Source organism: Propithecus coquereli, unplaced genomic scaffold (assembly GCF_000956105.1).
Source record: "Propithecus coquereli isolate 6110/MARCELLA unplaced genomic scaffold, Pcoq_1.0 Scaffold601, whole genome shotgun sequence".
NCBI classification, from domain to species: Eukaryota; Metazoa; Chordata; class Mammalia; order Primates; family Indriidae; genus Propithecus; species Propithecus coquereli.
In genome coordinates, this window is record NW_012151964.1 from 716,077 (window position 1) to 730,503 (window position 14,427).

At 53.3% G+C, this 14,427-nt stretch overlaps 1 protein-coding gene across 1 annotated transcript in view; it reads right to left on the reverse strand.

Annotated features, from left to right (window-relative positions):
- Positions 1-14,427, reverse strand: part of RPS6KA2 (ribosomal protein S6 kinase, 90kDa, polypeptide 2) — a 186,487-nt gene that overhangs the window by 93,569 nt on the left and 78,491 nt on the right. The window contains exon 2 of the mRNA XM_012659274.1: positions 5,995-6,111. Coding sequence (XP_012514728.1) covers positions 5,995-6,111 — 117 coding nt within the window. The remainder of the gene's footprint in view (positions 1-5,994; positions 6,112-14,427) is intronic.

A 14,427-nucleotide genomic window follows, 5' to 3' on the forward strand; every position in this document is an offset into this window, starting at 1 on the left:
AAAAAACAACCCTGGAGTATCCTTTATAAAAAAGATCTTCCATGAAAATGAACAAAATAGTACTTGATTTTCCTAAAATCATTTCCAACAGAAGAGAAATCTGCTTGCGTGATAAAGATCACATGCGAATTAAGTTCTGGTGGTGGCCGCCTCGCGGTGTGACTTGAGTTCCTCCTTCCCAAGCCTCGAAAAGCCAGGCGGACCGGGTGTTGTCAGTGCCTTTTGGGGCATTCTAGCTGGATGCAAACTCCACGGCCCCAGGCTGGTCATTACCGCAGGGCCACGCGGGCCACGTGCACCAGTGAGCGTCAGGGTGGGGCCGCCGCTCACCCGGCCACAGACAGGTGGGGACGTCCCACCCCGCGGCTCTCCGCACAGACAGGAGTGGGCGGAAACTCACCGCGCAGGCGCTCCGGGAGCCGTGCAGGTGGACCCAGGGAGACCGACAGGTGTCTGCTCGAGAGACTCAGGTGAAGGAGGCGCCAGGAAGTGCTGAGTCCCGGCACAGGACCAGCGCCACATCCCCGCCGGTACACTAACCTAGACGGCGTCGGCGGGGAAACGCCCTGCGCCTGTGCCCAGGCAGAAGCGAGGACGGGGGACGGGGCGGCACCGTTCTGTGCGGTCGATGCTGCGTCCGGGAACGAGAGCCGTCCTAGGAAAGCAGCTAGAACAGGTGTCCTTTTTCTTTCAGGGTTTGGGACTATGTCGTCATGGAAAGTGGATATTGTGTGGAGTGTCTGTGTGTACAGGTACGTGTGTGTCCCCACAGCGGGATATACAAGCCTGCGGTGCAGCCCTGGGTGACAGTTTGGGGCCTCACCCTCACCTGCACAGCCCTGTGGGACACAGGCATGAGCCCTTCTGTGGGACCTGGGGTCCCGGTGGCTGTCGCCAACAGTTCTACTGTAGCCCTTCCAGTCACCACAGATGGAAGGACTCTGCCTTGGGGAATGTCCCCTGGCCTGGGGACGAGCTTCCCGCTGGGCAGGTAGACACATGACAACAGTGGTCAGAGAGGGGATTTTTGCAGCGAGAAAAGCTCTGGTGCTTAACTCTTGAGTTCTTCCCCTTTGGATCACGGGACAGGCACGCACTGTGCAGTTTTAGTCTCCATCTGGTGCTGTGATTCCTTTCACCTCTCCAGCCCGTCCGTGGCAGCTGCTGTATCCACGTGGACTGGTCAGTGGTGCTGAGCAGAGTCGGGGCAGCCAGGGACCTGCAGCCGGCACTGCCCCCTCGGCTCTGTGGGGCAGGAGGGAGGTGACGGGCCAGGCTGAGCACATGGCCCTGGGTGCTGGACAGGCCGCCCAGGCTGAGGACCGTCCGTTTCCCACAACAGGAGGGAGGAGGCTGGTCCTGGAGGGCTGGGAGTGGGATGTGGCGAGGAGCACGCTGCCGCCGCAGGGCCGCTGCAGTCTCACCTGCCGCTAGGTGGGGCGGTGACATAGTGAAGGCAGGGTGTGCCCTGCTGGCCTACGGCCCTGACGAGGTGGCGCAGAACATTCCGGCTGCCATCCCCTGCTGTGACGCCTGGGGACACCTCGTGTGGGGCACGCTGAGCACAGCGTGGATGGCTGCCTTGGACCGTTGCTCACACCCGAGGTGACCTTTGCTGGGTGACGGATGCAGCCACCTGTTCTGTCACCATGTAGCTAATTCATGAGCTCCCAAGACGGGGCATTATGATCAGAAAACAAACAAGCGCAGTAACGCCCCTCTTCCCCGTGGGAGGACACGGAGGGGGAGGAGGGCGAAGTGTCCGGGGACTTGTGTGGGGACGGCCCAGCCTTGGGAGAGTCCTTCTCCACCCCCGACCAGCCCCTGCGACGAGGAAGCACAGCTGCGTGAATTCAGGGAGCGGTGAACCCATTCCACTTAGGTCGGAATCGAAGGCCAAGCCGCCAGTTAACATTTAGTTTAAATGATGTCAAATGTCACATAGATATTTACACAGGAAACTTTTTTTCTCCATTGAATTTCAGGCTTTAAACATGAGAAGACTGATGGTAATGGCTAATGTTTACACTTATCTGTTTTTAAAAAAAGAGTTCTACTTTCATTTTTTAAAAGACTAGAAAAAATTCCACTCTATCAGTGCATCGAGCTCCTCTCACCAGGGCCTGCGCGACGGTGGCCGGTGCGGCCGGCAGGCAGAGAAGCGCGGATGCACCACGGAATGCAAAACCGGGGTTGGTAGGAGAGACGCCTCGCTCGTCAGCAGCAGGACATCCACCCGTGCCATCGAGCTTCTCCCTCTCCCGCTCTGCGTCATTCTTCTGTCCCTTAGGAATCCATTTTAACGCAGTGGAATAAGTTCCAGAACAGCGCGACAGCGCGAGCAAACGTGGTCGCTGAGCCTTTAACACCCAGCCCGGCCGGCTCCCTCTGGCCCCCCGACTCCAGTTTCAGAAGCGCTTCTCCCGCAGCTCGGCTGCTCTGCAGAGACGCCCTGGAGAACCGCGACCGGGCGGCTGATGCCACGTCATTCTGAATTGCTCCATATCGTCATGGGTCCCCGTGATCAGCAAAGTCACCGCCTGATTCTCCCAGCAAGGTTTTCAGCTCTCTCCGCTGAACGTCGACACGAGTCCGCGATATTGCACCAAGGCACGGGACGCCCACAGGCGTGCACTGTCCGGGGACTGTAGGGTAACAGTCTCCCCCAAAAGGAGGACGTTCAGAGACGCAGTCTTACAACACCACCAATGAAGCCACAGAAAAGCAAGGACACTTTCTGATTTCGGTTTACCTACTTAGAGTGTGGGAGCCCTAACTTACAGCCCATTCCCCAGAACAAAGAAAAAAAAAGTTTCTGCACCACGCCCGGCATGTGTCCACACAAGGGCACTCAAGGAGCAAGTGAGGGGACGGAATGAGAGGCGAGGGGGCCTCTGAGCCCTCAGGGAGCGTCTGGTCTGCAGCACTCGCTTCGACGCGGAGCACGCTCCGCCAGCTTTCACTGCTCCCGGATTCAGTGTTTAAGCTGCTTGTCTCTTAGAGGATAAGGTGTTTGCATGTCTTTCTCTTGTCCCAAGCACCATCTATGGCCCTGCTCTCCAGACGTGGTGGAAGTCACGATGGCTTTGCTTTGCAGGACCAGGTGGGGACCTCGTGTGCTCCAGCACGTGGGACACCTGGTGGCTCTTGCACCTAAAGGGTCCCTGGTAAGAAATCCCATGACCAGAGATGTGACCCTCTGGGGGCGACAGTTGCTCTTGTCACAGGAGCAATCTCACTGTGGCTGTCCAAGCGGAGAGCACTGACAAGAAGAACATTATTAAAGAGCTCACATAGCCAGGGGCATGATGACAGTCACTCTCACATGGTGCCTGGGGGCAGAGAGTGCACTTCACTCATTTCTGCATCTCAGGGTCTTCGGTCATTAAACACGAAGGAAAGAATGGAGCAGCCTGGGGACGGGGCTCCTGGCAGGGCCTGCCCTGGGGACGCTGGGGTCCAGATTCACACGTCTTTGCTCTTGGGAACCAGGCAAGAAGTGGACACCTGTTGAACAGGAGCCGTCTACAGGATGGAAACCTCCCGCCCTGCACTTCTTTCCCCTTGCAGGTAGCAAAGGAAGATCACTCTCACGGACGGACGTGCTATTTTTATCTGCAGAGGAGAAATACGATAAAATTGGGCATGACGGCATACGGCTTTTCCCCTTCTGGTCATTAGCTTTGCTTTCATAAAATAACTCACAACAAACTTCTGCGTGGAATTGGTATCTGTGACTCTCTAGTGCCTAGTGTTGGCTCCAAACCTCCCAGGGACCTTCTGAGTGAAGCTTTCAAGAACAACGAGTCCTGTTCATGTGAGTCTCCTGGGCAGATCCGAGCTCCACGTCCATGGCCGACCCGGCCGGCCCCATGGCGTCTCACGGCAGCGGCTGGGCGGCCCCCCGCGCGGTCCCCCAGGTGACTGTCCACTGCCGGTCCTGCTCCCTCCCCTTGCCGTCCTTCCTCACCACTGGACTGTCTCACTGCTCAGATACTGACATAAGTAAATATAAAATGAGAAGTGATGAGAGGCCGGGAAGGAAGGGACAGGGTCGTAAGGACATTAACACTCCAAGAGGATTCTGCCAAAGACTCTTCATTCTCCAAAAACGTTTTTTTTTTTAAAGCAAAATTAAAATTCAAAATTTGAATGAGGGAGTTGGAAAAGCCTTTTCTCCTTTCATCATCAATACCCCGGTTCTCTGGGAGGACGCCCCTGAGGGCCGTGCTCGTACCGCTGCACCACCGAGGGGATGCTCCGCAGCCTGGGGGTTGAGCGCTGTGTCCCACGGAGCTCGGAAAGCCTTTCCCGGCTCCGTTACCAGGCGCTCGGGCGCTTCGGCCTTGACATGGGCTGGCGGCATCTGCACCGTAAGAAGGCTCACTCGGTAGTGCAGCCGGTCGACCAAGCCCTCCAAACCCTCCCGGGCTCAGCCGCGGGCCAGACCTCCTTCCCTCCGGCTAAAGGCGTTCAGCTCTGTGCCGGCACAGGCTGGACTTGTTCTCAAGAAACGGCGCGTGCGCGATGCCTACGAAAGGCAGAAAAGGGAGAGACCCCTGCCTGTCTGTTTCCAAATCACGGTGCTTAGAGAGAGAATCATGCCCCTCTCTCATTTTCCCTACATTTCTAGCTAACGACGAGACATTCCGCTGCCACAGCAAATGGGCTCTGCCTTCTGCGTTCTGGCAGTGGCTGTTTACGTCGCGAGAGACTGGCATCTTTGTTTCCCCACTTCCGTAAACACCGTGTGAACCGTGTTAAATAGCCATTTCGACAGGCCCCAAATCGTTAAATACTGGTAATGTTGCATGGCTTAGTCTATGCACTGGTATGTGCACCAGTATAAACACATGTTCCCTGCCACACCACCACGCGGAAAAGAAAGAGAGATTCTACCGTACGAGCACGACAGATACACATTTTGCAGGCAACCAAACTGAGGTGCTCTGCAGGGGCTGACCGGGACGTTAACATGCTATTAATTCTACTTTCACATCAACGGGACCCGGACTTCGTTTTGGCTCAAAGTCGTGAAGAATGCAAAGATTTGGCGAATGTCCACATGCCACACAAAAATGGCTACTTTAAAGAGCCAGGACTGTGCTGCTTACGCTTGGGGAACGGCTGGCTCTGTGGTTTACTGCAGGCCCTTATGTTCTAGAAATCAAGTGGTCAGAGCCTGTGTATCTCTACCAGCCACGCCAAGGTGCAGGGAGTCAGCACTGGGCTGGGGAAGTCACACGTCATCGCAGCCGAAAGCTCTTTATTGACATCTTGTTGTTTATGGATGTGGCACTATAGGAGGAGCCAACTATTTCTCATTTCCTGAAAGAAATGTGCCTTTATTGCTATAATCTCAACGTGAAAAAAGAAAGGAAATGAACAATTCTAGTGCACACACACATCTCAGGCAACCGCTGGATGGGATTTGTGTTGTATTTAACCCATAGAATAATTATGGGTAAGAAGGAGGTAATATTATCTCCATTTTATGGATGGGCAAACTGAGACTTCAAGAGGCAAAATAACTGCAATGACGTGAGGGGTGAGGAGGGGGCAGGCTGCAGCCCCAGCCTCCCTGAGTCCCGAGTGACAGTCACGTGCCCATCCAGAGGGTGCTGTTTCCTTTTTTCCTTGTTCTCTTATTTTTCCTTTCTTTTGGAAAAGCAGCTGCTGAGGACGCTCTTTCAGAGACACACTGGCTCACATCCCGTGACTCTGCTCGCCTTGGAGATAAACCAAAGGCCTAGGGAAGCTATTAGAGAGGGAACCAACGTGTGTGTGACAGTCTCCAGGGCACAGGGGGTCGTGGGGAGGCACAGCTCCGTGGTAAGGGGACTCCAGCTGTGCAAAGCGGTGGGAGGGTGGGGTGCAGGTAACTCGGGCGCTGCCACAGTGAGCACCACCTGCAAGGTTCACCCACTCGAGTTCCGCCCGCGTCTCTTTCGTGATCAGGAGACTCAGTAGGACCAATCAGGGAGTTTAACTTACCTTTCCGTAGGATCCTTGGCCTAAAACTTTCAGCAGCTCAAACTGGGAAGGGTCTGCCTTCTCGAATCCTTCTTTCACATGGTGACTGATGTCGATCTCCTTCACGATGCCTTCTTCCTACAAGAGAGCAGCGACAGGTGACACAAACACAAAGCCAGGGCTTCCTTTGGCTCAGTGACAACTCTCCTTCCCCACAGCCACGGCGAGATGGGTAACTACGGGTTTTAGCGCTGGAGTTGGAAAGCTACACGCCATTCAGCTTTACGTAATGATCGTGGTGACACGCGCCAATCACTGTTCACCGCCACGTCAGCTTTTATTGTTTCTTTTCTCCACGGATGTTTGCCATTTGGTTTCACCAAGAAGACCTCAAGGTACTCTCAGTGAAATCCATCTGTCCCTTAACAGTTTGGGAAAAGGTTAGGTATGGGAACAAGGTGGCACTGAGAGGGCTTTTGTTTTACTGTCAGCACTGCTGTGCTCGACAGGGCACCGCTGGGTCCCCACACGTGGAAGTGGTTTGTGCGATGCAGGCGTCTACTCTGCTGCTCCCCTTCACACTATTCTGACACGTCTGCCACCGCGAATGCCAGGAACCTTCATTGCCGTCGTACAGACTGTAATGTTTTAGAAGAAGCACTCAGGTGAGATTTTCTGCCTGCCCAGAAGCTAGATTTTCCCTTAGGAAAAAGAGTCTTTTAGTTAAAACATGGACAGAAATCTTTACAAATTTTCATCATAGAAAATTCCTGTCCCCAAAGACACATTCCTTGCACAGGGACAGGCTACTGCCCACATGGTGGCAACTGAAACGGGAGCTCTGGAGAGCAGGTGTTTTCCCCAACATGGGACATTAGAGCCTGGCTGTTGCTGGAGTTTCTCTCTGTACTTCTCCGAGAGTCTCTTTCGACCCTTCACACACCCGACGCTTCACACCTTTCCACCCCTTTCCACACCTTTCCACGGTGCCGGCGTTGGGTGAGGGGCTAACAAACGTCAGTGGGAGCTGGATGAAAACATCTGAAACAGCTGCCAGGAAGTGCATGCAGAGGGTGCTCTGGAGCCAAGGGCTTTTCGTATGTCATTTCTCCTATTCGTTACAAAACGCTACAAAGCGGAACTCTTCTCCTGAGACTCCGGTTACACAGCAAGAAGTGACAGAGGTGGGTTCCAGTCGACCGCGGACTTTGAAGCCACCTATCTCCTCCTCCTATTTCAGTCTAAGAGCAAATACTTTCGAATGAAATCAGCAATAACTTGCATTACAATGTTTGAAAAATTCAGTTTCTCAAAATAGTCACTAATAAATTTTATTATTTCGCCTCCGAATAACAAATACAGGCACCTACGAAAGCAGGAAGGTGGTCTTGGCTGTGAAACCGCACCCGGCAGAGCAGTTATCTCTGGCTTTTCCCTCTGACAAAGGAAACGCTTCCATCTCTGTATCTTCACGGATTATTTGCTGTTTTTGTAAAAACAATGGCTTATTTATTTGTGAAGACAATGAACATAGCCAAATTGATTCTCTTTTGTCATTCATGAAGTTTATATGAGCTCAGTTAGAAGATATAAAATTATAATTTCATTGCTTTATAATTACTTCTTGAATAAATAAGTAAAAATGCTGGAGGCATCGCCCAACCAGAGGGCATTATATTTATTTAGATCGTCATTTGGGGGCAGCAATCACATTCTGAGACATTCCAGCTTTGTAGCTCAGGCTTTCTGGAATTGCAGGATCACTTTAGCTACAGGAGGTTATGCAGCTTTTGTAGTGAAATCTCCCGATTTACAATGGATACGAAGACTGAAACGGGGACTCTGGGCTCTGCCTGTGTCACCTGTAATGCCTACAAGGACAACTGCACTGATGTGGCAGCTGAAGACTGGCTTCCCACGTAGAAAACAAAGCCAAGAGCTGGAGTTCTAAAAAATTCTCCAGGTCCCCATAGAAACATATATGCTATCTTTTCCTGTCATTGACCTACCAGTGGGAGAAAGAAATTGAAGAGTACTTGCCATTTAAATAAGAATAACACGCCCCTCCTCAGTTAAGAAAACACTTCCGGAATGGGCCTTTAACGTCCCCTACCTATGCCGACGGCGTGAGTCACCCGACTCCCAACTCCCCTCCCAAAATAACTTCCATCGCACACCTGTGCTAATGCAACACCTACGCTACGAAAAAGGTAATAATCACCGAAGCTCATCTTTCTGTGGCTTCATTTCGGTGATGTGAGCACAGGAAGGTAAAATCCGCACGTCCACAGGCATGGGGCGGGTGCGAGGACGAAAACGGCAAGAAGGCAGCAGACGCAGGGGGCTTAGACTGGACGTCCACGGCTCTCTCCCGCAGGCACATGTCACAGCACTTACGTGCGCTCCCCAAAGGCTTTTAGGCCCTTCTGTTCCTTCCGCAGCTCTTCCCGGAGAGCCGAGGCCCACAGCCGGTGAGCGAGCTCACGCCGCCGTCGGGCCCTGGTCCTCCGCGCTGCTACGCGGGACACGCATCAGACGGCCCTGCCCAGCAGGAGCCAGCAGCACCCAGGCCAGCACGCCCGTCACCTCTGCCCCTCAGGAGTCCCCCGGGCTCCCCTGCTCCTGGTAAGCCGGCCTCTGAAGTGGGCTTCACACCTTTCTAAGAACACCCAGCTCGGCACCCCAGGCCGCCTCGTCCGCGGCACCCCGCCTTCATTGCAGTGGTTCACCTTCTCGAGTCAGTGCCGGAACATTTCACATCAGAGGTTTAGGCGCAAATCTCTCATCACATGTCAAGGTTTGTGCAGATTCCCGCTGTCAAAGTATTCAGAGCAGATGTACCCGAAGCACATACATAATTTCATCTCCTAGAACAAGAAGAAAAACGCCAGTTCTCTTCCCTGGTAATATTGCAGTACAGTTCATTTCTCGCTTAAAATCAGTAAGGTCTTCAACAGCAGAGAATCTCCACTATCGACGGAGAAAAAGGAACAAAGAGTGTCACTCCCACATTTCAGATTTCAGAGTTCTGCATTCACAGTGACATGTTAGCTCAACTTGACTGAGGACGCTTCACTTTGTTCTTCACTTTACCAAGAACTAAAACAAAACAAAAAGAGGTCCGGCGCTCCAGGGAACTCGGTGCTGATGGCAGGTTCTGTGCGAACAGAAAAGCGCAGATGAAGCCAGGCAGGAGCGGGCGCGGCGGCTTGAACCTTTCCGCACAGCCCTGCCCTCCGCATCATTTCGAGAATGTTGCCCTACAGGGCGACTGGAATAAAAGCATTATTCATGTTTCATTCGGAAATAAGTGGCTCATCTCTTTCGGGAGGTCGGTTGCTTCATCTAGAGCTCTGTGGATTTTAACGCGATTCCCTCTGGAAGATGAAGTCTGTTGCTAAATCTGCCACACGCACGGCACTAGACATTTGGTTCCTCGCAAAGCTCCTGTGAGTGGTATTTTTAAAAATAACGTGAGAGATCTAGGAGGAGAAGCTGGTACCATGACCAGGTGCTCACTCCCCAGGCAAAGATGCCAAAGATTTTGCAATGTGAGAGATAAAAACTGGAGATATAAATTGTTTAAATGATGCTAAAATGTGATAAAACAACTTGTGGAGATGGATTTTTAAAACCTGAACTGCATTTGCAATTCCAAGCCATGCAAAAGGGCCTGCAGGTTCTCCAGCAGCTGCGGGGGGAGGCCGGAAGCGGGAGGGGCAGTGAGAGCAGTGGCCGGGCCGGCGGGGCGGGGCTACCCAACAACAGCGCCCTGCCTTCCTCTAGCCAAAGTGGCCTTCTCAGGTAATTTCCTCTGTTCTGAATCATCTGCTTTTCATGTCACTAAAAGTATGACATTTATGAAAAGTAAAAATTAACAGCTGTGAAATATTAATGATAGAGACATAGGAAATAAACACTAGGCAAGTGTTGGCTTTATTTCCAAAAAAGGGGGAGTGGTCATTCTGTTAACAGGAATCACTGATTCATGTGCAGGGTATCGATGCCCAGAAAAATGATAGAAGAAATTATTAAACAGGTGGTTTAAACAGCTAACTTCGACTTCTGATATTGTTGATAGACCAGCAGATGCGGCAAGGACAGGTGAATGAGACCTGGCTTTGAGGAGAGCTTTGGCAGAGTCCTCCTGACGCTCAGCTGAGCATGGGGCTGGGTCACACGAAGCTGTGACGACAGAGCCCCACGACTCACCCCTCCCAGGCACGAGCACGTCATGCGCCCGCCCGGGAACAGCACCTTGCCCCGAGGCTCGTAACGTAGCTGTGCCGCCACCGGCGTCAGGATCACCAGGAGGAACTTGCTAAAGTGCAGGCTCCAGGCCCTGGGCGCGGCTATTTGGTCTGCGACCTCTGCATGGCGTCTTGGCTCAGAAGTGGCTTCACTCACGATCTGACTTTTGCTATCGCAGCAAGACTGCTCCTGCCGAGCCATCAGAATGCTACACGTTGCTAAATCCAGCAGTCGAATTTCAGTCCTCGCGGCACCTCCTCGATACCTTCTCCCCCCAGGATTCAGCACCTGCTCACCCCAGGTTCTTCCTCATCTTGTGTCTCTGGGTCCCTGGTCTCTTGCCTCCCTGTGATCAACGCTTGGGACCTGGTCCCGGCTCGGGGATTTCTATTACCATGGAAACGTGGACAGCTCTCACATCCAAATCTCCAGCTGCGACCTCTCCCAGAGGCGCATCCCAGACAGTTGTCCTGAGTGTGTGCATGTGTGTGCACACGTGTGCACATGTGGGCATCGGTGGGACACACGTGTGTGTGAGATCTGAAGTGGCACCGAGTCGGGCTGTGCTCTGGTCTGCTCTCACATTGGCGGGAGCTCCCTGAGGTCTCGCCTTCACGCAGGGTGGGGTGAGGGGAGCAGCGGGGCAAACCCTGGGATTTGCCGCCAGTCCCTGCCCTGTGAGGCTGTGAACACCCAGCCCCGAGTGCGCCACCTGTGTCAACTGCCCTCAGGGAGGAAGCTGGGGGCGAGTGTCTTCCAGGTTCTTGCTCTAACACGGGTTCTGGCCTCTGAGTGTTCCTTACTAACTTCCCAACTCACTGATCGTTTAAGTATTCTTGGAAAGATATCTTACTCAGCATCTTTAGTCAGTTTTCGTTAGCATGAGGGCCGGCCACACCCAGTCTACCGTGCAGCTAGAAACGAAGTGAGGGAATGGCTTTAAGGAGGGGAGCAGATGCCCTGGGTAGCTCTCAGCTTCCTGTAGAAAGTGAAGGCAGACGCAAGCTCTCCGGAGAGTGTGCGGGACAGTCCCTGGGAGGAATGGCCCCCGGGTGCTCAAGCTCCGTCCACGGCACCGACCTGGCGGCTTGTTAGGTCTCGGGTCTTTGTGACTAGTAGACTTTACTGCGCCAGCAAGCATATGCCACTCATGACAAAAATCCCCCAGTAGGCAGTTTCTGCACACATTGCTAATATAAATTAAAAATAACTAGACGTTTGAACCACACACTCTAAGAAGCAAAAGGAACTTCCTGCTTGGAACGGTTGGGTGTCTGATGCCAGGGAACCCAGGGGCCAAGCCAGACCCAGAATTCAGCTCCTCCGACGCCCCGGATCCATGCTGCTCCCATGCTGACCAGGCCTCACGCGTTTCCGAGAGAAAGTGGCTAATGAATTCCAGTATTTTCTCTGCTCTTTGAACTGCTCTTTATGTCTCTCTGTAAACGTGTCTGCTTTCGCTGGTGTGCGCCAATGTGACATGAAATTCTAAGACCAGCTGCATCTGTCCAATCAGTTCCTTGGGAAACCGTTTCTACAAAAACTTTCCTTCCCATTTCTAACGGGCTAAATATATGCGTGAGCAGCTCGGTACCCGGCGCCACTGCCAGCGAGAGTGGGCACCAGGCTGCGCGCAGGCCCTTGCGGAATCCAGGTAGAACAGGTCGGCTTTACTTGAGAATGGATCTGCCACACAATCCCGGGGGAGGGAAGCTCACGGAAAACGCCGGATGAAATGTCAAGACCGTAGATAGAAGCTCTGAAATTCCAGGAGGGGCACCGTACGCCTGCGTAGGGGGTGGCCCTGCTCCAGGTCGCCGCTCCAGCCCTGGAAGCTTTCGGAGCTTAAACCGAACATTCGCTCCGACGCTTAGCTGGTGAATCCGGAGGGAGAGAAACGTGCAACCACCCGGCTAAGCCTCCCCCTCGTCCACCTGGAATTTGTGTTTCCTCCTGCTGCCCTGCGGTGCCCGCACGGCGACAAAAAGCCAGGAGTGGCTGGTGGCCGAGGGCTCGCTTTCATGCTCAGAAAGGGGTCTCAGCCGAGCCGCTGGCCGGGGCCCCGGGACAGAAGCTGGGCCGGGCTGCGTTTAGGACTCTTGTAAACACCACGGCAGCGCGAGGGGAGGGACTCGAGGAAGGGGAGGGGAGGGCCCACGAAACAGCCCAACACCACTTCCTCCCTTCCTTCCGTCTTCCTGTCCAAACTCAATTCTTGCTTTTCTACCCCAACCCCTGCTCCTCTGGTTACTCGGGCAAGGTGATTTCTCCCATTACTGTTGTCCCTGTTTTGAACCAAAGCCCCACCCTTGCTGCTTCTGTCTTCGCCCCATTGCCTGTTGTCCCCTCAAGTTATCCCCCTTCCCTGCTTCCCAGCCTTGGTCTGCTGGCATTTTTATAAGTCACAGGGTCTGCAAACTGGCCTCTGCGGACTGTGCTTATAAACGGTGACAGGCAGATGGCAGCCGCGTCTGCAGGGCCCCTCCCCACAGAGGACACTTGCAGACCGGAGGGGGGCGTCCCCCAGACGCACGGCTCCCGGCACTAGCAGCTGGTCACGTCCGGGCATCGGCTAATTCCAGCAAGCGCCCCAGCCTGGATCTCCCCGAGGAAGCGGCGCACCATGGAGCACGATGGAGAAGCCGTCCTAGCTCGGTGCCGGCCCCTGGATGTGGGGTTCAGGTGTGGCCCCTGCCCCCTTCCACCTTGCCCCAAAAGTGACCTTCAACAATTTCCTTGATAAAGAGTGGCTTCCAACATGGGGGATGAGAAGGCAGCTATCCACGGCGTGGACGTGGTCAGATGCTCTGCGCGAGCTCCAGGGGGCCTCAAAGCTGGGAGTGGATGGACACGTGTGCACCTCCGGCCAGCGCCAGGAGCTTCCTCGGGGACAAAAGCTCTGTGTGGGACAATCTCTGCTCCTGGCAGTGGGACGGGGGCCTAGAGGGGCCGAATAAATCTGGACTCTTTAACATGATTTTAAAAATAGTGCCACGTAAAAACCCACAGAGGGTGACACAATGACACCAGTTGCATACCTGGTGTGCCCCGAATAGAGAGATCGTTTATGCTAACGTGTCACCCTGCCTTGGAAAATTCCCTTCTTCATGCTTAGAATATTTTTCCTCTGGCTTTGATATGTATGGTATGAAACTGCAGTAAGAGAGGAGAGAAACTGATACCGTAGGTTTCAAAATCACAAATGAAAAACCTACGTCATGACAAACCCCACAATCAGCGTAATTAAGAAATTGCCGTCATGCCCAGTGGGGTAAACCTCGTATTTCTTTACCAGGAAAGGGAAAATGTAACCTCTCCAAATATCACCTCCTTCCAGACACAATTATCTGCATATTTCCGGTGCGATACTCTCGTTCTTTTTCACAAGTAACATTTTGGCAAAGGTTTGGTGAGTGCCTCTGTCAGAGTCAGTTGTTGGTCGCTGTGATGTTTCTGACGAGGCAGAATAAAGAAATGCTGACTCCACCGAAGGGGCAGAAACACACCTGATGACCAACTGGCCGTCAGGAACTCTTTAATCACACCAAGTTAGGTTTCTATTTCAAGTGTCTCGAGAAAAAATGATGGGCTGTCCTGATTGGATCATTCAGACCCCCGTAAGAATGACACTTGACCAGGGGCATGACAGACCAGCAACATTCGTCCCCCTCTAGCAAGCGGAGAGGGGGCTCACCCCAGGGTGACTCACTGAACATCTCTGCACACAACACCTACTTAGGCAATTTGGGCTCTGCAGGGAAAAGTTGCTTAAGGAATAGATTTTTGTTAATGGTCCAGCAAAACACGGAGATAGTTACCCAAACTGGGAGGATTGAGGAAGTCTTAGCCTTGGGACGGTTACGCTCCCAGCCCTGCCTGTGAGTGGGCAGGCGCAAGGCACCCCACCCCCACCCCAGTGGTGCTGGCGCCGGTCACGGCATCCCTTGGTGTTTGTGATCTGGGTGCGGGAGGCAAAGCAAAACCAAGGATGAATTATTAGACTGATAATATCCTAGCAAACGGCAACAATTTGCAAAAGGATCCAAAGAGGCGACGCGTGTGGGCAGAATGATGACGGCACAGTTTCACACGTGGGCAAACGTGGGCAAGTATGCAGCTGGAAGGGATGTTTTGGGGAAAACAATAATCGTGCCTCATAAGGAATTTTATATTAAAATTACGACAGAAGGCAGTGAGCCACAA